The 26125-nt window shown below is 39.2% G+C and overlaps 1 protein-coding gene across 3 annotated transcripts in view; it reads left to right on the forward strand.

Moving 5' to 3' along the window:
- Nucleotides 1–5155: 5155 nt before the first annotated feature.
- Snca (synuclein alpha) overlaps nt 5156–26125 on the forward strand; it is a 103785-nt gene continuing 82815 nt past the window's right edge. For 2 of the 3 annotated variants that reach the window (XM_038319824.1, XM_038319826.1), the window contains exons 1-4: nt 6053–6181; nt 7333–7478; nt 15433–15474; nt 23034–23176. In XM_038319824.1, coding sequence (XP_038175752.1) covers nt 7358–7478; nt 15433–15474; nt 23034–23176 — 306 coding nt within the window. In that variant the 5' untranslated portion in view covers nt 6053–6181; nt 7333–7357. Of the gene's footprint in view, nt 5257–6052; nt 6182–7332; nt 7479–15432; nt 15475–23033; nt 23177–26125 lie in introns of those variants that run through there. The other variant, XM_038319825.1, reaches the window with a different exon arrangement.

A 26125-nucleotide genomic window follows, 5' to 3' on the forward strand; every position in this document is an offset into this window, starting at 1 on the left:
ACATTGATACTTCTATTTATGGAAAAGAAAGTTACATATCTAGAAAGTTCTTTTTCTGCAGCCTAGGTTTTGGAAAATAAAATAAGAACACATAGTTTTATTCTTTCAGTCTTTCTCAAATAATGCATGGCTGCTACACACTAAGTCTCTTTACAAATAACTTGGAGTTTCTTATTCTGATATAAACACACGCATAATAATGAGCATTTGAGTGAGAAAGCTACAGTGAAACTTAAATATAAATGGACTTTAAAATGCTATGTTTGAAAACTAAAGTATTTATCTACTAATAAATCATCACTTTGCCCATAATTTTATTTTCTAAATGGCTTAATAACTTGCTTCATATTTGATGTGTAATTACAAGCTTTGACAATACTAATGATGTATTTTATATAATGTTACAGAAAATCTCTTAAATGTCACTTCATACTCTCAAATCAACTAAACAGGAACAAAATGTTAGATGTTTTGGGTTTCTGGTATAATAAGAAAATGCTCATTTTATTGACTTTTTGTTATTTCTTTCCTTGAAAGACATAATAACTAATTCAATATAGTCAGAGAGACATAAATTCCCTTGAGATGCTTTTTCTTCTATTTTCTGTCCCTCTGAACAAGATATTAATGAAAAATACATCTGTAACATTAATGTGCCTACTTTTGCTCACCTGAGATATTTAAAATCTTCATTCCATCCACTTTTATCCCTGGTTGGAAATGTTTTATTTACTATATTAAGACAAAAACCACTGATGGCAGAAATAGACATCTCAGCCATGTCAGAATGGAATGAGAGTTGACACAGGCCTGCAAACAAGGCTCAAAATTATCACAAAGAAGAAAATTTCTTCCTAGCTCACCCCAAATAGTTGTCTACATAAAAATTCTCTACTCAAGTACTAGAGAGATAGTTCAGTGGTTAGGAGCTCAAGCTGATCTTGAAGATATCCCAGTACAGTTCTCAGCACTCACAACAGAAGGCACAAACAGCTTTTATTGCCAGCTCCAGAGGACTGCATGCCTCTAGGCTCCTTGGTCATGGTGCTCATTGTACACATCCTACACAAATACATTCACAAACATTAAAATATGTGCACTTATTTTGAAATTGCACTAAGTTGAACCTTTTCTAAAAACCTTTTTCTTGTTGGTTTTTCGAGACTGGGTTTCTCTGTAGCTCTGGAGTCTGTCATGGAACTAGCTCTTGTAGACCAGGCTGGCCCTGACCTCATTGAGGTCTGCCTGCCTCTGCCTCTCCAGTGCTGGGATTAAAGATGTGCACCACAATGGCCCAGTTAGAACCCTCTTTCTTATTAGTTGCTGACCTCACACAAGGCAAATACAATATCTCTCCATTGCAGATGAAGTCAAAGAGTGAGGTTCTAGCGCTTCTTTATCACTGGCTAGTGGCAGTGCACAGGTCAGCCTCTTACCTTGGGCAACACTGTTTCTCAGAAGGAAAGTGTTTACCAGAGTTGAGTGCATTTCTTGGGTTCATCAAAATGATTTTTATTTCGAATTCTGAAGTCAATGAATTTTTTATATTCTAAAATATTAAATGCATTTTGATTTTGGTTTTACAGTCTTTAATATTGAAATTGTGTATGTTTTCATATTCATAGGACTACAAAATGATTGGGATATTCAGAAAGATATCCAACTGAATATATGCCATACCATATTCCTGTGGTCACAATTTACATTTGTTCTTCATTGTTGTTCATTACATTCTTCTGCCTGTGGAATGATAGAAATTATATCAATTGCATAAAGGGTCAAATTAAGGATTTTCTTTTGGCACTACATCCCCTCCTCCTGGATTCCTTTTTATTTTTTAATTCAGAGTAACGTTATTGTTCTGGCTCAAGTTTATGACTCTTTGAAAACAAAATGTGATGCCATCCTAAAGATGTGTACTGGACGTTTCTCATTCACCTCCCACAAACAATTGTAAGATTCATACATGCAGATACATCTCCATAGCACGTGTCTCATGTAATAAGAGGATGGGGAAGCCACAGACAGAGATTAAGATGCTGAGGATCAACAATAAACATACTGTTTCTGTCCTAACTTAGGCACATTAAATCAATGTTTTCCATCCTTCCAATCACCTCATCACGAGCATCTTCCTTCTAGCCATGGCATCTCACTCTTTCTTTGTAATAGTGATGCTTACTGCATGGCAGATCTCAAAATTCACTTGTTTCCCAGGGAAATCAAAGGAAGCCCTGGTTAAGTATATATTTGAATAGAACTCTAATCTACAACATAATTACCTGATTAAGTCCAAGTAAGTCAACATCATTAGCATGGTAAAATATTAGATTCCGTCCATGGAAGAACAGCTGACACATCTGAGCATTTGGTAACACATGTGTATATTGCCCATATGTTCTATAAGCTACTCTTCAGGCCAATAACGAGCTTTAAAAATTAAAGTTATCTTCAGAGAAAGGCTTTGAGACTTCTAAGTGTGTGAACAAAAAGAAGAAAGCCACAGTAGCTTCCAGTTCCTTTCTTTTTTTTATTCTAGAAGGCTTTAGCTCCATTGTAAAGGCAGAGACAAGAACCCAGAGGTGGATTTTCAGTAGCATTAGCAGTTAAAACAGTTGCTTAATGTGCTCACAGAACTTGGAGCTGTGGACAGAATAAAACAGATTCATAATAATCATTCAAAATGGTGAAAGCAATTCTAAAATTTTAGTATGTCTTGTTGTGTGTGTGTAGCTGTGTGTTGGAGTGTGTGTCATTGTGAAAGGAAAAAGTCTCCCAACACCAGAGACCACTGACAGATACTCCAAAGGTTCCCATGCCTTCATAAGAACCCATGTTCCTGATTTTCCATGGTCATAGTCACCTTTGAAGGCTATTTCTAACACACCTGAGCCCTACCTTTTCCTTTCCATCCCTGATCTGGGAGACTTCAGAGAGGGGTTTACTATGGCAGAGGACTGTGAGTTCTGGAAAAGCCAGCTAGGTCATCTCAGGTCTAACTTTTAGGAGTAAAGTGATCGGAATGCATGGCACTCTTTGAGCTCCAGTTTTCCTGTCTAGAAAAACTGACACAAACCTAAATTTATTCCCTTGTTATAATTAAATGGCACAGTGCCTTGGTCCTTTTCCGGATATAAACCACTGCATACAGATGCAGAGTTAGGCTGCCTTGTAAGAAGCACAGCCATCTGGTGATTTTCTCTTGGTGTGTTGTTCGTCTGAAAGTATCTGCCATTATATTTCTCTTTTAACCAAAAGCACTAGGGTTTGAAGAGATCCCTGTGAACTTAGAAATATGACATAATAGGAAATATATTATAATTGTCACTATAGTCTATCCAGCTAGCTGAGTTTTATGGTTCATTGTGAAAATGCATTATTGGCAGTAACAAAAAAAAGAAATCAATAAACTACTGATTCATGCAACAACATGGGTGAACTAACACATGCTGACTGACATAAAAAAGGTCATATTCCATGAATATACATAGAATAGAACAGAACTATAAACATAGTTCAAATGGTGAAAATATTTTACAGTTTTCCTTTTATCTTTCTTTTTTTTGAGATTTCGCACAGGCCAGCCAACTGGCCACATCATGTGACTGGAGATCTTGGAGCCTGGACAATGTTTAAGGCAGGAAGCACACCTTGACCAATACTTAGTTGTTCATATTTCCTTAAGAAAGGTACGCGGAAACTTCTAGGTGATGGAATAGTTTCTCTTCAAATTGGTGTGAATTATGCCATCACATGTGTTTTTCAAAACTGGCAGACACTTAAAATCTGGTCAGTTCACCTATAAACTATATTTCAATATAGAGTACCATCAGCTATCACTGTGGGTATTTCAATTGTATTCATATGTATGAATGTGTGCTGGAATGTTCACAGATGGGAAAATGTGTGAACTTAAACCTCAAGAAGAAGAACTGTTAGTGACAGAGTGACCACACTGATGGCACAAGCGCGTGCTTTGACAATTGTAGACGCTGGTGATCTCCATGTGGGAGTCTTAGTCTCAACACCACGCATGTTTAGCTATTTTACATAACAAAATTTCAGTGGAGAGGCATCATCACAGTTCAGTTTCCCTTTTAAAAGGGGGAAATAGAACCTAAATCGGTCAAATTCTGAGAGCCAGAGAACCAGCTCCGAGGTTCCACCAAAACAGGGATGTCAAGAAGTCACCCTAAAGAGACATTTGCGTCCTTTCATCTGGCTTCAGACGATAGAACTGTGGACCCCAGGAAATTGAAATTGAAAAGGAATTTGCTGGGGCAAGGAAAAGGCTGAAGCATTGTGCCTTCTATAGGGACAGCATGTCTCCCAGGAGGAAATTTCAGAGGCCAGGCAGACAATCCAGATCACCTTGCAGAAGAGAATGGAGCATGGACAATGATGATGGCTGGAACCACACTTTGACCAGGACTGCTAAGTTATACAAACCTCCTGCTGTCTATTTAAACCTGAACCTCATGCCAGGTCCCCAAAGACGAACTGGAGGGCACAGGACGTCTTTGTTCCTCTTCTCAGTGTGGACACCTTGACTAACTGTACCCCCTGCATATTGCACTGTATTTACCTGTCTCTTTAGCTGGTCTGTTGAGGACAGGTATCCTAGCCTTCTTCACTGGGGATATCACGGCCCAGGAACTGACCTGCCACTACTTCAGAAACACCACCTTCTTCCTCTAATTTCAAGTAAGCAGAGTATTTGCTACCATTGTGAGTGAGTTTGATTTTTAAAACACCAAGGAAGTCATGAAAGTGCTTAAGAAACGAATTTTGCTCACATTGCTTCGACTCAGTATATGTGACTCTACCTACCTCCTCTCTACACAGCTGGTAACATTAGCTGCTTGCCCCTTGTTTCTAAATGATTTTTAGGTTTCGACTTTATTATTATTATTCAGAATTCAGAAGATGAATGAGTGCAAAGATCAGAGAAAGTACTTTTCCTACAACTTCCCCCCCCCCCCCCCCAATACAACAAAAGCTTGGTTTTGCTGATAGTGCCCAACACAAGTTCAGAACACAAGAAAGGAAAGCAAAGCAAGAGCATTCGGCTGGGGGAGGAGCTTGGCTCTCCAACCTTGTCAGCTACACGAACAGCGGTATTCTGCTCAGCTCAGAAAGAAATGGAGATGTATTAAGGGGCATACAAATTGTCTCGAAGCGTGTGCATCTGCGTGTGTGCTGGGCCTGGGGGAAGGGTTTGTCAGCTGAAGTTCCAGGCAGCCAGAAGTCGGAAAGGTAAGAGGAGTGTAAAATCTGCCTTTCAATGGGGGCGAAGGAAGATACTGCCTCTGATGGTCCCAGAGGGTAAATCCCACAGGCGTTTTCTCCCAAGCCAGTAAGCCACATTTCAAGAGCAAAAACAACTCTAGGCAGCTGGTTTTCTACGGTTGGGGGGATATTTGTTCTTTGCTCCACAGATGGGAAAAATCAGCGCCTGGCAGCTGCTGATTGGTGGAAAAGAAAATGGTGATTGTGGAGTGGGAAAGAGGATTTGCTGAGGCTCCCCTTGCCTTCTCGACCTGTAACTCTTCCTTAGTCAGCTCCTCTTCACACTCACAACCCTTTTAGGTCCCTGCAGGCTTAAAGCAAATGGAAATCTCAGACTGTATGAACAAAAGCAACCCAAAGGGTGTGTACTCCCTCCCCAGGGCCTGGCTAGGCACACAGGCAGTCTCAGGCTGTCCAGCTCTCGATGCCAGCGTCCCAGCAGGTCCCCGGAGGAGGGGTCGCCGAGAGGAACCTGGAACAAGCGGAGGCAGGGGAGGAGTGGGGGATGGGCAAGAGAGTCAGCAATCCAAGTTCAGCCTTTATAGAGCCAGGGTCCCTGAACTCGAGGTGAAGCTCAGGCCATCCTCTCTTCCCTCCTCCGGGGGAGCGTGCTCCTTATACCCTCAGCTTTCTCGCATCTCCATCCCATCCCTCCCCAGGAAAGGGGCGAAAGCACGAGGCAGGCGAGGGGCGGGGAGAGGCGCTGACAAATCAGCTGCGGGGGCGACGTGGAGGAGCCGGGAGCCAGAGCGCAGAGCAGCAGACGGCAAGAGACCAGCAGGTGCTGCCCCTGTCCCTACTCCTCCGCCCAGCGCCTTCCTTCCCACTGCCATTGAAATAAGATCAGGGGGAAAGAGGAGGAATTGAAATTCTGCCGAAGCCAAGGGCGCCGGTAAGTACCTGTAGATCACAGCCGCTCTGGGGACCCTGGAAAGCCCTGGCTAAGAGGAGTCTGGGTGCCTGGAGGAGATGAACTGAGACTACCTCGGCGGTGGGGACAAGGCTAGCGCGTAGAAAGTACGTTACTTGGCTTTCCTCCCGCTGGAGACGTGCCCTTTCATCCTCTCAAAGCTCGAGGGAAACGCCAGGCTGCCTGTGGCACCTGCTTTTTCAAGCGGAAACGCTAGGGGCTAGGGTGTTTCTTGTTGGGTGCTGGGTCCTGAATGCTGGGTGCTGGGCGCTGGAAGAAACGTGATTATCCAACTTTCTTCCCCCACCCCGAGCGCGTTCCAGCTTTTATTCATAGAGTAAGGAGGCTGCCTTTGGCCAGTGATTAATAGAAGTGCTGAGGACACTTGGCAACAGGTGATAAGGGGTTAATGAGCACGGGGTGCAGGGTCTTCCAGCATATTACAGTTGAGGAAAGTGCCCCTAGGTTGAGTGACGCTGAGGTGAGACTGCTCAAGTGTATGGACAGCGCCTGCAGATAGCAGATAGCAGACTGGCGAGCTAGTGGTGGGAGGAAGGTCTTGCTAGATTAGAAAACCTGGGCTGCTGCCAGTTGGCCTGCTGTTCCCTTCATCTTCAAGTGAGCAGTTCCCATTCCTCCCATCTCCAAAGACTAACCACTTACTAACCCCCGTCTGGGTCCTTTCTACTCTTGCCCCCCACCACACTTCAGCTCCCCTCCCCCATTCGTTTTCAAGATAGGCTTCCTATTTAGAATGTCTCCTTTGGACCATGGGGATCTTGATGGGGTAGGGGACATCCATCTTTTCATGTAACTCCACTTCTCAACGGCTGTAACACCTGCCCGGTGATCCGATCTGGATCCATCCCATCCTTAAGTGGCTTGACTTTTCCTCAATTGAGTGAAAAAGCAGAGAGACAAGTAACAGCGTGTCCAGTCCTACAAATAAATAAATAAATAAAAGTAAAATCCCAAAATTGTAAAACGAGTGTACACTTACATAAAAATTGGGGAGTCCCTATTAATTTTTCAGTGGTTTCTTTCTCGGTTTTTATTCTTTCCACTCTAGCTGCTTTAATCTTGTTTTCTTTTACCCAAATTCTCTAATTCAAAATGTATTGTGGATTTTCTAGTGTGGAAGAAAATACATCTTTAGCCATGGATGTGTTCATGAAAGGACTTTCCAAGGCCAAGGAAGGAGTTGTGGCTGCTGCTGAAAAAACCAAGCAGGGTGTGGCAGAAGCAGCAGGAAAGACAAAAGAGGGAGTCCTCTACGTAGGTAGGTAGCGACACTCTGACTGATGAGTTGCAATGGCTGATAACTCAGTGCTGGTGTGCAATGTCGGATTCGTGTACATCCCTGCTCCTCAGGAGAGTGACAGGTCTGTGGAGGTGAGATGCCGTGTTAGCCTTCAGAAACAAATGGGAACAATGTTTTCTTTCCTCAGAAAACTTAATTTTGTTTCTTAGGGTTTTTATTTCAGTTTTCAATGTTTCTGTGTGTGATTACACTGCAATATTTAAAACTGACAACCTGTGAAAATAGCTAAGAATATGCTTATTAATCAAACCCATTTATGGCACCAAGCATGGTGGCACATGCGTGCAGTTCCAACAATGGGAAGTGGAGGCTCAAAGATCAGGTATTGAGGTTCATCTTCAGCAACAGAGTGAAGTCAGGGTCAGTCTGGGTTATGTGAAATCCCATAGCAAAACGAGCCCCAAACACTCATGGGAACTTGGCTCCTTTCATCATCATTATAGACAAAACTTGCTAATTTTAATGAATTGTAATTATTAAGGAAAGATTTTAGTATGATTATATTTAATATCTGTAAAAATATACCTGCTTTGGAACCCCAAATAGAAAAAAAAGCAAGTTGTTTCCAGTGGATCTCCTTTAGAGACCACTTGGTCAGTGTGGACACAGAAACCTAAGGAACCTCAGCAGTATTTGTGTGGTCACATGCCAGATGATGCATGCATGGAACAATAAATGGTTGACATTTGGTGCCATTTGTGCCTAAGTGTATACCTCAAAGCAGAGGTCAACACTCTTCTTTCTGTGTCTTTCCATGTGTTCAATTGGGTGCATTCTTACAAAGCACATTCAATACTTTGGTGGAAGGAAATGACACAAATGTACACACATTCATCTGCAACAGGAACGCAGGTGTGCACGGGAGCACAAATGCATGACTCACCTGTCTCTCTTTGTTTCTCTGAGCTTTACCCCTTTCTTTGGGGGCATCACTCTTGGTAGAAGGTTCAAGGTAGACATTCAAATAGAGATGGAACAGGCCAGGTGGCAGATATAGCAGAGATGCTACACCAGGAAGTGTGGAGAGACAGAAGTTGTGTTAAGTCTCAGGAGTTCAGTGAGAACAGTACCCTTGGAAACATTTGTATGAATGCTTCTAGTCAAGTTCCCAGCAGATCGCCTTCATTCATTCTTGATAGTTTATTTTTATGTTGACTTAACTCTTTTCTACCTCAAAGCATCATTTCAGAAAGTTGTGAAATGAGAGTTATAAGAGAAAAGTATAAGTGAGGTAGAATCCAGAATATAAAAATCACTCATTTGTAGATTTTTGGGGGGCCTTAAGTCTTTCACGTTCTGCAATGACAGGCTCATGACTATTTTTTTACTTCAGTTATTTAATAAATATATCTTTCTAAGTTTCTTTATTTTTTTCCTTTTTTCTTTTTTTTTTGAGACAGGGTTTTTCTTTGTAGCTCTGGCTGTCACGAAACTCACTATATAGACTAGGCTGGCCTTGAACTCCAGAGATCCACCTGCCTCTGTCTTCCAAGTGCTACCACCTCCAGGCTAGACCACAAATTTCAAGCAAATCTAGAAGCTATTGGATATTTATTTATTACTATTTCTAGATAATAAACAGATTTTATCAAGTAGAACACTTTTATTGTTAATCGTGAGTTTGGGCAAATAAATTGCATCTTTCAAAGATTAGTTCTGTTGCTCACTGCAAGGCAATTATATTAAAAAGTATAGTTTTTCAATATGTCCAATCTTATTAAAATTACCCATGTCTGTTATATTTTGTTTTTATATTTAACACATGCATAATTAATAATTTTCTGGTTATGTTCTAGAGTCTAATTAAAAGCTAAACACAAGCTGAATTTAGGATAAAAAGTGAGGTATGAAGATAAGAATCATATTTCCAGTTTTTGTCAACTTTTGCTACTGTTCAAACTTATTTTGGCAACTCCGTCTCAGATAGCGCCAACTCTACTGTTTAAGTGTGACAGCCACCACAGGCAGTAAGCAGTGTGGCAGTGTTTCAGTTTGTAATTAAAACAATAAGCTGGAGAGAACTCAGAGGCTATGGAGATGTGAAAGGAAATCGGGTTATAGACTTACTATCATTCCAACATAGATTTTATCCAACCTACATCGCTTCTACCTTTAGGGTCTTGAGGAGGTTATTTAATGTCTTTGAACTTCCTTCTTTTTCCCATAAACATATAGTTTATAAAAATGCAATTACCTTGCAGAGCTTTTGTGGAAATGTGGAACTGCGTACACTTTCATATTTAGGAACCTTGGCTTTTATTAGATAAGTTTTTCAACTCAACAATTACTTTGCCAACATGATTTCTTCTTCAATATATAAAACTATTATCAACAGTTAGCCTGAAGGACTAGAAACAGCCTGGACTGTAACTATGGCTAAGTGGCTCAGTGGCTCAGTGCTTGTCTGTGTGCAAGCAGCACTGGGTTTGATCCCTGTATTAGAAAAACAGAGGATTTAAAAAAAAAGATTAGAAGTAATCAAAGAAAAATTTAAATTTCACTTCTGGCTGAAAAGCTTGGCAGGAGCACCATCTCATTCCCTTACATCAAATGCTTTGGAAACCTGTTTTTTTAAGTAATTGAAGAATTGCCACAGTAATCAATTTGCTGTTACTCTTTGTATTATTTGCATAAAAATTTCAATAATCATACTTTAGTTACATAAACATAAGTGTCAGTGGCATGATATATAATTGGAAATTGAAATTAAAGTCAAATTTTTTTCTTCACATAATGCTAGTTTTATAGTAGTATGTTGAAGAAAATCACCTTCAAATTCTGTGTCAGTGTTTGCTGAGCCACACATCCCACTCTCACATGAGACTTATTACTTGTGTTTACAGAGGAAGCATATGAAACAATGTTATAGCAGGGTTCTCACAGCCCTCACCAGTCTGCAGCCTTGTGATTTCCCGAAAAGCAAGACAGGGTTGGGGGCAGGGCACCTCAGCTCAGAGAAGCCATGTTGACCCCAGCTTCCACACCTTGTTTCTTATTTGCCACTGGAATCTGCTTCTTAGCTAGATGTTATCACTTAGATTTCACTTGTAAATTGAAGGGAAATTTTCATTTATAACTGAACTGATAATTATGAAAACAAAGATGTATTATTTTGAGATACAGCAACTTCATCAAGATCGTCATTTGTCTTCCATTAAAAAGGCATTCCATGGTTTATCAAATGTCTAATTCTCCCTGCTGCTGAGGCAGAGGAGACAGACCAGGGACCAGCAGTGAGCATTTCTTCCATTAGTCATGGTCTGAATGGTTGTAGGGAGTGAACAAAAGGGATACAGAAGATAGGCATTTTCTCACACAAGCTCTTCTCCTACTTGTTGTACAATATATTCAAATTCCAGTTGTGGCTTTAATAGCACTTGTTCCCAACAACACAATTTAAATATCTGTTACTGCAGTGCATAAATTAAGAGCAATTATGCAATTATGAACTTTGCTGCTAGCTCTTCACCCTCAAAATCGTCACACAAATAACCCATTATAATTGATGACTAAGTGAAACCGCTTCTTCTGGAATTTGTTGGTGAGTTGCCACTCTCCATCTGTTACACAATTCTCACAAACAGCAACACCTGTGGGTGTGTTGTCTCTTGCCTCCTGGCGATAAGTCCATGTGGTATTTTACAGAATTGCGTTCCAGAAAGGGAAGGCTGACCAGCTGAGGTGAGGGCACATCAAAACAGTAAGATGAAAAATGCTGCGAGTAATTGCCTGATGGAAGAAACAGTTGACTATTCAGAGTGCAAAAGTGTACGGCTGGATTTTAAATAATTTAGGAAGTAGCAATTACCTCATAGACTGGTTAGTGTTTGCCAATTTGACACAGTCCAGTGCAGATGTGGTCTTTCCTGTCTTTCTAGATAGTAAACATGCAGCTAAAGATCTGGAGATGAATGTATAAGCTTACACCGAGGATGTGAAGTATCGGAAGCCATTGCCTCAGAGGAAGTAATGCCATCTCAACCCCATGCTAAAGGAACTAGCAGGGACAGCTCATATGAAGAGTTGTGGAGGTTTAAATGAGAATTGCTATCCAGAGGTTCATGAACTTGTTCCCCGCCAGCGGAACTAGGGAAGGCGTATGAGGTGTGGACTTGTTGGAGAAGGTGTGTCACAGGGGTAGGCTAGTAAGCTTCAAAAGCCACCCATCATTCTCAGTGTGCTCTTGGTTTGCCGATTTGGGATCAAGATGCAAACTCTCAGTTGTTCCTGCTGCCCTGCCTTCCCTCTACTACTGTGGACTCTAATCTGCACAATTCTATAGGACATGAAAAAGATACCTACCCGAGAAGGAATTTGCAATGAGAAGACAAGCACTGTTAGAACTACTTCATATGTTATTTTTGCAAAAATAATGTTAATCTACAAAATGTAAGATAAATATTAGCTTTAATATTTTATCATTTCTCAACATACTTATAAATGAGTCAGAATGCTTAACAGTTTGAATAATAGCCCCAAGCCTTCCCCTGCATAAGCAGTTTACCCATCCATTATTAGGTCCTGTACAGTGCCTTGCACAATGAGCAGTGCCTGTGAATATACACAGACAACACACATGTAAAACACTAGAGCATGCCCATTCATGCCAGCTCGTGTAGCTTTCACTCTGCTTCTTCTAGTGTGGTGATCTGCCTCGTGCCTTCAGCTTGAGCTCTTCCTTCTTCAGCGCTGTGTGTGTAAGAACCAGAACTCTCAGCGTCTGCATCCTGCGTTAAACATAGTGCTCGGGGGCCTTCTGTCAAGTATTTCCTGTGATACTTTTACTAAGATAATGATGCAGATTTTTTGTTTTTGTTTTTTAATGAAGTGAATGTTGAAACATGGACTTTGTACTGGGCAGTCTTTATTTTCAAAATGAAAGTTCCTACATATGTTTTTTTTAAAGTAGGGATTTGAAAGAACTCCTTTTAAAAATATAATTTTAAATATATCTGCAAACTACACTTAAGGCTGTGCTTATATCTGTTCAAAAACATTTTCCAAATGCTTTAGCATACTTCTGTACATGTCCTTAGATCTAATTGATCATATTATTAGACAGTGGATAATGAACATCTGAAGTTTATACAATTTTGGAGCTAGAAATCACCTCTTATACTAGGTAGTGTTTGTCAACTTTACAGGAAATAGAGATAAGTGAGAAGAGGAAATATCACTGGAGGAATTGCCTGCCTGAGATTGATCTGTGGGAATTTTTGCAATTTTTTTTTTCCCTTGGTTGCTAACTGATGCAGCAGGACCCAACCCACCCATTGTGAGTCGCCCCACCCCTGGGCAGGTGGTCCTGGGTGCTATAAGAAAACCGGTATGGAGAGCAAGCCAGTAAGCCGTGTTCCCCAAGGCCTCTTCATCAGCCCCTGTCTCCAGCTTCCTGCCATGCTGGAGTTCCCACTTTGGTTTCCCTAGATGATGCCCTTCTAAACTGCAAGCTGAAATAAACCCCCTTTCCAACAAGTTGCAATTGGTCATGGTATTTATTACAAAACAGAATTTGATTTGTAACTTTATTATGTGCAGGGAATCATGAAGTTCATTACAAATGTTAATATCTGTACTTTGTATTTACTGTGCACTTAGCCTCTAGGAAGCTATGTATATGATATGGGTTTGTTCTAGTTTTTTCTACTTATTTCCTGTACACGTAACAAGATATTTTTTCTAAATAGTGACTTTTTAAAATACAAATTGTTAGATTTCTTTCCACACACAAATCTAAATCTCTTTCAGTTTACATGTCTTCATTTCCTTTTATCCTTCACATTCTCTGTGTGGATAGGATTATGGTAGTTAATGTTCCTCTCTCCCCCTTTTTATAACTTTCTTCATTTTCTTGTTAATATTGGGGAGCAAATCCAGGGCCTTGAACATCTGAAAACATTGCTGAACCAAGAACTATGTCTTCAGCCTTATTATATATATATATATATATATATATATATATATATATATATGTGTGTGTGTGTGTGTGTGTGTGTGTGTGTGTGTGTATTTAAAACTGTGGATATTAATCACACAAAATGAGTGGTTTCATTATGATCTTCTCATACATGCATTTATTATACTAGGTTTATACACACTTCTATTGCTCAGTTTTTTATTGTTTGTAGAGATGATCCTTTTCAAATTCCACTGTGATTACTCATTGTTCATGGTACTGTTGCATAAGGACATTTTAATGTAAGTATGTAACACATGATCATTCACAATGCTTGTATTCACTTTGATCATGTTTCCCCATTAGTCTATGATTCTTTCTCTTCACATCTTTAGTAGTGCCCTCTTACTTTTGTGTCCTTTTTAAAAAACCATTCCATAGTGCACAAATGAGAGAAAAAATGATGATATATTTATCTTTGTGAGCTGGCTCATTGCACTTACCATGATGACCCATCCATTTTCATACACATATCATTTTATTATTCATTATGACTGAGTAAATTATGAAATCCAGTAGGGGGAGAATTCTGAAAAAAATTATAAATGGAATTTCCAGCCATGCCACTTCTGTGTAAACACGAGTCAGCATGCAAAAATGATATACTGCTTATTTGACCACTCAACTGCAGCCCATTGTGGAATCAGTCCAGTTACTCACAATGGATGAATATGAGGAGAGCCTCTGGAATATATAAAAAACAGAGCTTTTTAAGTGAGCCTCAAATCTACAAAAGCCATATAACTCTAAGGGTGTAAATTATATTGGAAAATTAAACCTTAGAGAGGTTATGATTAAAGTGCTTTACAGCACTTTATACATATATTACTTTTATACATATATTACTTTTATATATACATATGTTACTTTTAATAATATATGCAATAATTATTTGTTTAGTAATGGCTAAGACGTAGGTGATGTTTTTATCTTCCATACAGTTTGATTGTGACATAACATGCTCTTACTTAATATTAGACAAACCACTTAATTATAATTTTTCCTTATGCATGAAATGGACACTGAATGGCTACTTCAGAGTTTAGGTGAGGTGAAGCCGGACCAGAGGTTGGGCAGATGTTGGCACCTTCTTCCCTTCTGCTTGTCTGTTGGAGTTTGGCCAGACTCAATTCTGCTGTGCTTTTACAGCATCTGCAGGTCTGCACACAAGAGTCTTTCTAAGCCCTGTAATATCTCACCTTTCCCTTTTATAAACTGATATCAAGCATCAAGCAAGGGTTAGATAAAAAGTCATTATGCTTTGTGAAAATCTTTTTTCTTATTTTTGAAAATTAAGTTTTATTTATCTGATACATAAGGGCACAAAATGTTTACCTCTCAGTGAGACCCCCTGTGATGTTTCTTACATGTTTACATTGTGAGATCAGATCACACATCTCTGTCACCTCAAATATGTCAGATCTTGCTGGGTATGGTGACATACACCTTTAATCCCTGCACTAGGGAGGCAGAGGCAGGCGGATCTCTGAGTTCAAGGCCAGGCCTGTTCTACAGAGCAAATTCCAGGACAGCTGGGGCTATGCACAGAAATCCATGAAAAAAAAAACAAAGAACGAACAAAACACTTATGAGATCTTTATGACAAGCACTGTTAAAGTCTCTTGTAGTGTTTTGAGTTACCCCGTACTGTACCCTGATGCTGTCTGTAATCACCCCACTGGAATAGCACAGAGTTGCAAATTGCTGACTAAACTCTGCCCATTAATTATGCTCTCTGCTTTTCCCTCCTGCACTCACCTGGAGAGGCCTCTGCTGGCTTTCATGTGTTCTGGTGGCTGAATCTCCCCAGTTTAATGAGTTTTGTGAGTGTTTGGGTTTGCTTGTCCTTTGAGGTTGTCTTTGTACATGAACTTCAAAATATTGAGATGTTTTAATTGGCTGACTAAAAATCCAAGGACAGTTTAAGCCTTATGCGTTCAATTTCTTTGTTTTTAGGTTCCAAAACTAAGGAAGGAGTGGTTCATGGTGTGACCACAGGTAAGTTGCACTGGTTTTTTTATCCTGGGGTGATATATAAAATGTCCTCTAGGTCAATTACACCTTATGCTTATGGTTCAAAATGTAGCTGTCAAAACCACTGTCTACAGAGGAACAGTTTAATTTTTATATAACTATTTTTTAATTTGTTTTGCATTGTTGAGACTCAGTATTGCTATGTAGGCCAGACTGGCTTCTGCTTCAACCTTCTAAGTATTGGTATTATAGGCATGCACCAATGTACCTCACATACTGGCTTTGTTTAAATCTTATTCTTTATGAAGTATTTTTAAATAGACAAATATGGATTAAAGATTTATAGCCCAAATGTCTAATGATTAAGAAAGATGGCTTTAAATTTGCCAGCCATACTTATTCTTAATGGTTTGGTATTTGGGCATTTGGCTCAGAAACAGACAAACAAACAAACAAAAAAAAAACCACAAGATAAATAAAATGTAATAATGCTATTCTTTCCTCAAATATTTTATATTTCATATAAACATTTCTCTAATGTTTGGTATTTAGATCATAAATTATACTGATTATAACATTTCCTCTGTGATTAAGGGTTTTTTCAGATGATATGCTTAGGAGTATGTTATTTTAAAAATTCTATATAGTTTTTATTTTATTTATGTCCACTTGGCACAATTTCAGAAGGAATTTCAATAAATCTAAAATAAGACTCACAATAAAGGAGAAACCCGGCAAAGATGATGTAGTAATGTGGGGAGGGAGGTGTGTAGTAGAGCGAAGAAAAGCTAGGAAAACATACGGAAAACAAATGCAGTCGAGTTGTCACAACTGTAGCCATACTTCTAGGGTCTGTTCATCAGCATCAGACTTCCTGCAGTGGAAAGAGACCTGTCAGGAATGTAAGTGATATGACCAGGAAACCTTGGCCATGATAAATTCCTGCAGCATAGCAAGTGCCCATCAACAACCTGTAAAACAGAAACACAGAAAATGTTACTCTTACTTCAGTATGGGAAATATGCAAAACCCAGAGTCAGACCTTGATTCAGACTTTTGTTTATTTATTTATGTATTTTTTATTCATTTTGCATTCCAACCACAGTTCTTCCTTCAACCCCTCCTCCTGTCCATCCCCCCCCCCCCGCCACAGTTTACTCCTCATACACACCTCCCAAAGAGTAAGGCCTCTCATGGAGAGTCAACAAAACGTGGCACATTAGCTAGAGGAAAGACCAAGACCCTCCTGTCTGCATCAAGGCTGAGCACTGTATCCCACCATAGAAAATGGGCTCCAAAAAGCTAGCTCATGCATCAGGGATATATCCTGGTCCCTCTTCCAAGGGCCCCTCAGATAAACTAACCTACACAACTGTCTTTCACAAGCAGACGGCAGAGTTCAGTTCCATGCAGGCTCAACAGCTGTTTGTCTCGAGTTTGTGGGTTCACACGAGTTTGATTCAGCTGTTGCTGGACAGAGTCATGATCCTAACCTCACTTGCTCATTTAATCCCTCCCCCCAGTAATACCACTTTTGGACATATTCCCAAAGGATATTCAGTCATACCACAAGGAAACATGCCCACCAATGTTCATAGCAGCATTATTCATAATGCCAGAGACTGAAAACAACCTAGAAGCCCCTCAACCAAAGAATGGATAAGGAAGATGTGGTACATTTACACCGTGGAGTATTACTCAGCTGTGAAAAAAAAACAATGGCATCATAAAATTTTCAGGCAAATGGATGGAACTAGGAAAAGTCATCCTGGGTGAGGTAACCCAGACTCAGAAATACAAACACAATATGCACTCACTCATAAGTGGATGTTAGATGTAAAGCAAAGGATAACCAGTTCACAGCTCCAGAGAAGCTAGGAAACAAAGAGGACCCGGAGAGGGCCACATGGACCTTGAGGAGGGGAATTAGATGAAATCTCCTGGGTAAATTGGGAGCAAGGGAGGGTGGTAAAGGAGAGGGGATGGGACTTAGAACATGAAGGAACAGGATGGTCAAGTCAGGGGAGGGATGGAGTGGGAGAGCAATGAAAGAAATATCTTGATAAAGGAAACCATTATGGGGAGAAACCTGGTGTTAGGGAAATTCCCATGAATCCACAAGGATGACCCTAGTTAAGAATCCTAGAAATAGTGGAGAGGGTGCCTGAACTGGTCTTCCTCGTAATCAGATTGGCGAATAACCCAACTATCATCATAGAGTATGCATCCAGTAACTGATGAAACCAAATGAAGAGATCCACAGCCAAGCACCAGGCCGAGATCCAGGAATCCAGTCCACATTGGTTTATTTTTTATTGCTGTTTGATTTTCTGCTAGAGTCCTATCTTTTCCTTGGTTTAATTTTCTCATCTATTAAAGACCGTGTTTTCCAACAGCCCTTTCCTGAGAGACATTTGTCAGGGAAGAAAAGAGCTTCCTCCCTTTTCACACAACCTTCTGATAAAGAGCGAGGCTGCAAGAGTAAAATTGAAGTCCAGGAACACAGGCTCAAAGCTCACAGAGCGGACACCTTCTCTCTCCTGTTGGCCAACAGGAAGTGTAGAGAGTGGGACAAATAAATAGGCTGCTTGGTTTCTGGAGGCTGAAAGAAAGGCAAACATCAGCACAAATATAATAAGACACAGAGATTAGACGGGCAGAGAGTGTCGTGAAGAGGCCCACTCTAGAGTAATGGTGACCCAGTCTTGGTAGGCGAGGGAGAAGCAATGTGGTTTACAACACAGGTAGCAAGTGGTGAGGTTCAGAGTCTTCTGTGGTGACAGGCTGCAGAACTCTCTGTTGGCAAGTTTGGAAATTTTTAGTGTTCCCCTAAATAATTGGATGTAGGACATGAGTTTTTAATGCTGTGTAGAAAGAGAGTGGGAACAAGGGAGGGAGAGAAGAGAGGGGGTGTTTATAAAATAAGCAATATTTTACAAACATTTTCTAAAGAATAATAGCAAGTTTGCATTTCCATAGTTTAATAATGCTGAAAATTATACATACTGTATTTTTCTATTTCTTTAGTTTATTAAAGAATTTGCGATATCCCACAGTAAATAAACACAGAATATGGTATAGCCCAGGGATCTTGGAAGGTTCACTACTGAAGCCTCCTCTCAGTACTTACTGTATCAAATGAATCTAGTGTTTCACAAAACACTACGAGAGACTCTGTTAGGCCACATGGACACAGGGGTGTGGCTGCAGCGATATGAACTGCTGGTCTACTAGTTAAGTACCCTGAGCAGTGATAAAATATCAAATGCACTGACACAATCAGTCTGGTGAGGAATAGATGCATTGTCAAAAAGATGCCACAGTAAGTACCATTCCTCCCATTGTCTATAAATAAAATGCTTAATTTATGAAGTAATATTATTTAATATAAAAGCCGAATTTCAGTTGCACGGACAAATGTTTCTGGCAACCACCTAAATATGAGAATAGAGGAAGAGTTGGTGGTTTACTGTGTTGGGTATAAGTGTCCATTTCAGGAGAATCATACCCACTCAGTGATATTTCCATTATTTTAGTAATGTTTACACAAAGAGGAAAGTGACTTCCCTGCAGATTCACCCTTACCTACCACTGTTGAAGTTCTGCCAAGATTCCCACCATAGGTTTTCAGCAGGAATATAAACCAAGAAACTTCGGTGGTAACTTTTCTACTTATCAAATCCAAAGAAAAGAAAATCTCTCAGTCAGATAATCCTTCAATATAAATGTAGAAAACATCTTAAATTCTACCATTTTGATTTCATGATATTGTTTCAGTTGCCAGTATATGTGTCATGTGGCAGGGATATAAAAATATATTTAATTAGATTTATTGAAAGACATCTTTGAAGTTGTTTCAGAACAAACTGTGGGGGTGCAGAACGGGCTCAGCAACTTGGAGCACTGGATGTGGTTGCAGAGGATCTGGTGTGCTTCCCAGCTTCTACTTCACATCTCGCCAGCATCTCTAACTCGAGTGCTTGGGGAACTGAATCCTCCCTTGGCCTCCAAGGACCCTACATTGATGGAGTACACACATATATATATACACACACACAAAAGACTTGTGCACATAAAAAAGTACAAAAATTTTGTAAAAACTTAAAAATAATGATGATAAACCTTATTTTATTTATATAACTATAGTGTGAGGTTTCATGAATATTTTATTTAATTTTTCACTTTATTATTGTATGTATAATAACTTTATAATTAAAATTTTACTTTTAGAAACTAAATAATATATAAAACTAATTATTAAAATTAATTTGGACATTAAATTTGGCATTAAGTTCCTTTTTGGTAAATTAAAAATTGCTTGTTAAATATCTGCCAATGCATTATATAAGGAAGGAACAAGACAGCTGTGCCCATGATTTTAAAGAGCTTAAAACATAGAGACAGATGTAGGTAGACATATGGTAAATTTTGATAACATTCTCAGTGTTTGCCACTGAGATATAGCCAGAAATTCATGGGGCCATAGAGGAAGAAGGAGTCCTTTGCAGGTCTTTAACAGGCTATGACAGGTGAGTGGATTAAAACAGAGAAACCGAGTGGAAGAGGGCTTCTGATAAGATGGAAGTCTGCTTACCAATTAGACAAGACTGACACATTGGGATAAACACAAGTCGGTTTGAATTCTACCATATCTATTGATTGGGAGGTGTGCTGGCTGGTTTCATGTGTCAACTTGATACACACTAGAGAAGTCAGAGAGGAAGGAGCCTCAGCTGAGGAAATGCCTCCATGAGATCCAGCTGTAAGGCATTTTCTCTGTTAGTGATCAATAAGGGCGGGCCCAGCCCATTGTGGGCGGTACTCCCTGGCCTGGTAAAAAGCAGGCTAAGCTATCCTGAAGAAGAGAGCCTGTAAGCAGCACCCCTCCATGGTCTCTGCAACAGCTCCTGCCTCCAGGATTGTGCCCTGTTTGAATTCCTGTCCTGACTTCCTTCAGTGGTGAATAGCGATGAGAAGTGTAAGCTGAACCAACCTTTTCCTCCCCACCTTGCTTTATGGTCATGGTGTTCCACTGCAGCAATGAAAACACTAAGACAGTAGCTAAATACTCTTGATCCTGATTATAAAGTCTTTAGCCACAAAATAAATGTCATTTATTGAATGAATAAAACACAAAAAGTTTCTCTCCTTTTGTACTTTAAGGCACTGTTAGTGAGTAGATAAACTAGACCTTTAAGTCAAAATATAGTCCTACAGATATTTATATTTTTATCTTTTAACCACATATATTATCACTACCATATGTTGTCATTTTATAATATTGTTTATTGTTATGATAAACCAGTAAAATGGGAATCATGAATAATTTGCAATTACTGTACAATTTTTGTGTTTTAAAAACAGATTAAAATTTCTATTTATATAAAGAAGTGTGCACGAAATGTAAAGTTTATGGCTGGCAAAAAATATGAATAAGTAAAAAGACAAAACCTATTTTGCTTTGCTTTGAATTGTTTTAACAAGAAAATGTTAATTTCAAACAAAACTTTCTGTCATACTCTTGGAAGAAAAATAACAACCTGAAACAGAATTCAGTATGATTCCAGTGATGTTTAAAAACAGATTTTCTAATATAGCTCTGTCCTGGCCTTTAAAATTAGACTGTGGATCCTCAGTGCTCTTCAGGAAGCAGACAGAATGACAGAGAGCTCATAGGCAGACTTACAGAACTCAGACCTAAACGGCAGCTACAGAGTCACTTATGTGGATGCTGGTTGCAGTGTGTATGACCTTCAGGCTTCCTTTCTCTGCCTGCTCTGAGGGATAAGCCCTGTGCCTTTACAAATAATGTAACTTCAATTACAGAACTGTCCCTTGTAAATTAATTTTCTTTGCCCACATTATTGGGTTAATGTTCCTGTACTGAAATCTGTACAGTTCAGTACTCACATGACTGGCTGATGTGCTGTGACTCCTCAGATTATGAGGATCCAAGCTTCTCAGAGAGTATGTGAAGAAAAACATACGTTATTTGCTTAGGAGAAAAACACACATAGAGAGTATGAACTCAAACAACCTAACCCTGAAATCTGGCACAAAAGCAAAAGAAAAAAATGTAGAGCAAATGAAAGGCAGACATGACATCCATGTTGATAAGAACTTGGAGACATCAAGGTTTATAGATATAAGATGAGGTATAGACAGGTTCCTTTACTTACTTGTTTTATTGTTTTACTTAGCATTGCTTAAGAAGTGGAATCTCTTGCCATTCACTTCTTGCGCAGAACTATGGAGTTAAGGGAAGCACATTTTATTTTATTTTAAGTTCTGTTTTATACACACACACACACACACACACACACATACACACACACACACAAGACTGGGAAAGACTAGCTTAACAATTAGGTGTCCTTCTAGGATGACACAGAGAATTTTTTATATGAAAGTAAGTCTTTACTTATAAATACCTTCTAAACTATTTGTAGAATCTTCTCTGAAATTTAACTTGTCTAAAAAACATATTAAATAGCCATAATATAAGTGTGCTCTGTAAATCTATTTTTATATTTACTAAAATTATAGCTTCCCTGTTTCCACTGAAGTGGCTGAAATTTTGTCTCAACAATTTTGTTTGACTGGAGAGATGGCTCAGTGTTAAGGAGCACTTGATGCTCTTCCATAGGACCAGAATTATGTTCTCAGCATTCTGCTGGGAAGCTTTTGTCCTCCTGTAAGGCCAGCTCCAGGGGCCTGACATCACCTTCTGGAATCCTTGTGCACTTGCACACATGTGCACATACCTGTCCTAACCAGACACAAATACACATAATTTAAAAAGTAATCCTTTAAAAGAACCATCATTTTCCTCTACCGTGTCCCCATCTATCATTTATCTCTAAAACAAACGAGGAGCATGTATGAGCTCAGCGTCCCGTCATCAGAACTGCTTAAGGCAACACTTGCTTTAGATTTCACCTGTTTTTGATTTGGGGATAAGTGCATACCTACAATGATCTGTCTTGGCAATGGGACCCAGTTCTAAATGTAAAATTCACATATATTACACATACTTTTTACGTATTGTCTGAAGGTAATTTCATACTCTATTTTAGAATAATTCTGAGCATATATCAAAGTTCATGGTGTGAAATTTTCTACTAGTATTAAATTGGGCCTGCTCAAAAGTTAAGGTTTTAGGAACATTTTTACTTTTGTGTTCAAAGCAATGATACTGGGTTGTGAGACGTGTTTGCTCAGAGGGATAATGGAAGTGAACTTGGTAAATGAGATAAAAACATTGGCACTGAAAGTGAATAGGACTGAGATGCTCGGACTGGCAACTTGACACTGCACCAGGTGCATGGTTTTCTGTCCATTTGCCTTACCTTGCTTGCATTGTGTTACAATTAAATGCTCAAGATTTTCTAAGCTATGCATAATTATAGCTCAGATTCAGTCTTTGGCTGAAACAGGTCACTTCTACCTTGGTGTCTTGTTCTTCAACTCTTGTTGCCTATGGTGGATGTGTCTATTGCTGTTGACAGCTGATGGAAGAGTAGTTATTTAAAGTCTGTCACACCACCATCTTTTAATACGGTGCTGCTCTTGATTTTCTTAAGTGGCTGAGAAGACCAAAGAGCAAGTGACCAATGTTGGAGGGGCAGTGGTGACTGGTGTGACAGCAGTTGCCCAGAAGACAGTGGAGGGAGCTGGGAACATTGCTGCTGCCACTGGATTCGTCAAGAAGGACCAGATGGGCAAGGTAAGACTGCCTGTTTTATACTACAGTGATAAACTTTGAATACCATTATCCTTCATATGTATCAGAAAGCAGCCATTAGATATGCATGTGGGCTTGGGAGGGGCACTGCACTTTTATAGGGCTTTTATTTTGTCACACAGTTAACCCTGGGAAATGCCATGCACACTGCACAATATCCCTGATTGTTTTAATTTCTGGAAGAAAACTACAGAAGTGAACAGTGTCATAAATGCTAAAGAATTGGTGACATTTCAGAAAGAATGGCTGCTTTCATGTGGATGGTGGGTCTGGAATTCCTCTTTGTGAGAACACCAATTTGTTACCATTCCTAATTCCTAAATTTCAAGGATGAAGATCTTTTATTTGATTTCTTTGTAATGACACAACTCTTATTAAATGACATATTTGCATATCAGATATCAACTCATTACCAAACACAGGCTTTTCCAAACTGAGACTGAAAGTGCATGCCAAACAGAGATCATGGTTTCATATGGTGATTTCTACATTTCCAGAATTTTAAATTTGTTTCTGGATAAATATGGGGCTTTAATGACATATTCTAGGTATAGCAATGGAGTCTCTTATCAGAAAAATGCACGATCACATTCATATACCAAAGGACGAAAAGAAGGATGTCAACAGAATCTCTATTTAAACCTATTTCCTGATTTTATAATGAGGAATGTGGGATTTGTAAAGGGAAAGTGAGTACCAAGTTCCCGCAGCCTGCTGGAGTTACCTTGATGGCCCTAGCTAGCACACATCTATCTATCTGAACTATCACTTCCCTGGTTATGGCCAACATGCAGCTTCCTCTGATTGAATTATGCAATAAAGGAGTTAGTAGAAGAATTTGTTGCTTTGGATATAGGAAGTTTGGGAAGTATGTTTCATTCCATTTCCCAGTTTGCTTGCTTTTAAAATGTAAATCACAAACGGTTCATTAAAGCACTTCACATTAACTTGGGCTTGTTTTCTACCTTTTAAAATACCAGTCCTCATTTTAATATTCTAAAGCAGAAATCTACCAATGTTATAAAATGAAATATTTGCAGATATTTCTCTTTGGGGTATTGTAAGTTCTTAAAATTTCCTAATATAAAAATTAAGCCATAAACATAGAAAGTGGAGTAAGAAATTGATATGAAACCCAGTGGGTTTGGGGTTAAAATGGTGGATCTTCATGCTGTCCTGGTCATTTGCTAGGCATGGAAGCTTGTGCTGAGTGGCTAACACCCTTTCATCTGTAAGGAGGGAATTCCACTACTTTATCAGAAAGCTGATAAAGCCCAATTTTGCAATGAAGTTCTGAATAGCTATAATAACTCAAGGATTATTAAAGTAAATTATGAAATTATGGCCATATTTTTGATGCTAAACATATCCACAGTTTAAATATAATCATTAGATTTATTTCTAATGAAATCTGAAATATTTTATTGCGTCTTTCAGATTCTAATCAGAATGATCTTGGTAAAGAGCAACAAGCACTTATTTATTTATTTTTTAACTAATTTTCAGTGACCCCCTTTGCTCTATTTTTAAAAAAATAATGATTATTTACTGTGTTCGAGAAGCTTGGAAGAGCAGGAATTTGACCAGTGGGGCTCATAGAAGTGGATTAACCACACTGGCCATTCTCTTGGTGGCCAGGATCCCTGACCTAGGAACACTGGGGAAATAGAGGTGACAGACCTTGCATTTGCCCAGCATGCTTTCTGAGTGTATTTGTCTCATTGCTTCCTGGGTGATGAGAGAACAGGCACACTTTCTTCCTCCCTCCCTTTCTTCTTGTTTTCTTGTCTAGAACTAAGCTATAGTTATTCATCTCTTTACCCTGTTATTTCCCTAAATTCTTCTCTTTGGGATACTCCTGCTCTTTTGTATTCTACCTATTTTTAATATCAGTGGAAAAATATAGTTTCACATAACTAAGGTGAGATGCACCCCCATCTTAAATTAGGTATAGCTAACTAAAGAAAATTGTATTTATGGAATACAGCACAATGTTTTAGTAAGTGTACATACAACCTGAAATGATCACAGCAACAAAGATAATTAACATAGTCAACATCTTTCATGGCTTTTTCTCTTATTGTGGTGACAGTTTATGAATAAAATGCAACACTAACAACTATAACAACTGTGCTGCACGTTAGGTTTCCGGGACATTTCCTCCCTCCTCTGCCCCAGATAAAGCTTTGTATCTTATGACCACCATCTGGCTGTATTGTCCCATCTCCCAGCCCCTGGTAACCATCATCCTAACCTGTTTCTATGGGCTTAATGGTTTTAGAATAGCTTCCACATAGAAGAGAGATCCCAAAATGTACCTTTCTACATCTGGCTTACTTTCCATTGTAGGATGACCTCAGGGTTTAGCCATGCTTTGGCAAATGCAAGGATTTCCTTCTCATTAAAAACCTTTTGAAGGCTGAATAGCATTTCATTTGCATACATGTGCACACACCAATTTCTGTACTCATTCAGTTGCTAATTACTCTTTTGCTTGCTTACATTTCTTGACTATTGTGATTTCTTTATACCTACGAGAATGATTGACAGAGTACGTGGTAGTTGTGATTCAGTATTTGAGGAACTTGCATACTATCTTGATAATGGCTCAGTCAGTTAACATTCCTAACAGTAGGAGCTCAAGCTTTCCTGTCTTTACAATCCTCAAGATGTTTGTCATGTGTTGTTTTTTAGCTGACCAGTCTATGGGTATAAGGAAGGCAATGTCATTGTGGTTTGGAATTTCATTTCTTAATGGTTAGTGATGAATGTTTTTTTTTTTTTGTGTAACCTTTGGCCATTTGTGTGTTTTCTTTGATAAATGTCTACCCAGATAATTCATTTAGGAGTATGCATGTGTGGCTCCTGCGCACAACTGTGGTATGTGTGGTTTTCATGTGACTATGTATATATGTGTGTGAGTGTATATGT

This window comes from Arvicola amphibius, chromosome 2, assembly GCF_903992535.2.
Source record: "Arvicola amphibius chromosome 2, mArvAmp1.2, whole genome shotgun sequence".
In the NCBI taxonomy this organism is placed as follows: Eukaryota; Metazoa; Chordata; class Mammalia; order Rodentia; family Cricetidae; genus Arvicola; species Arvicola amphibius.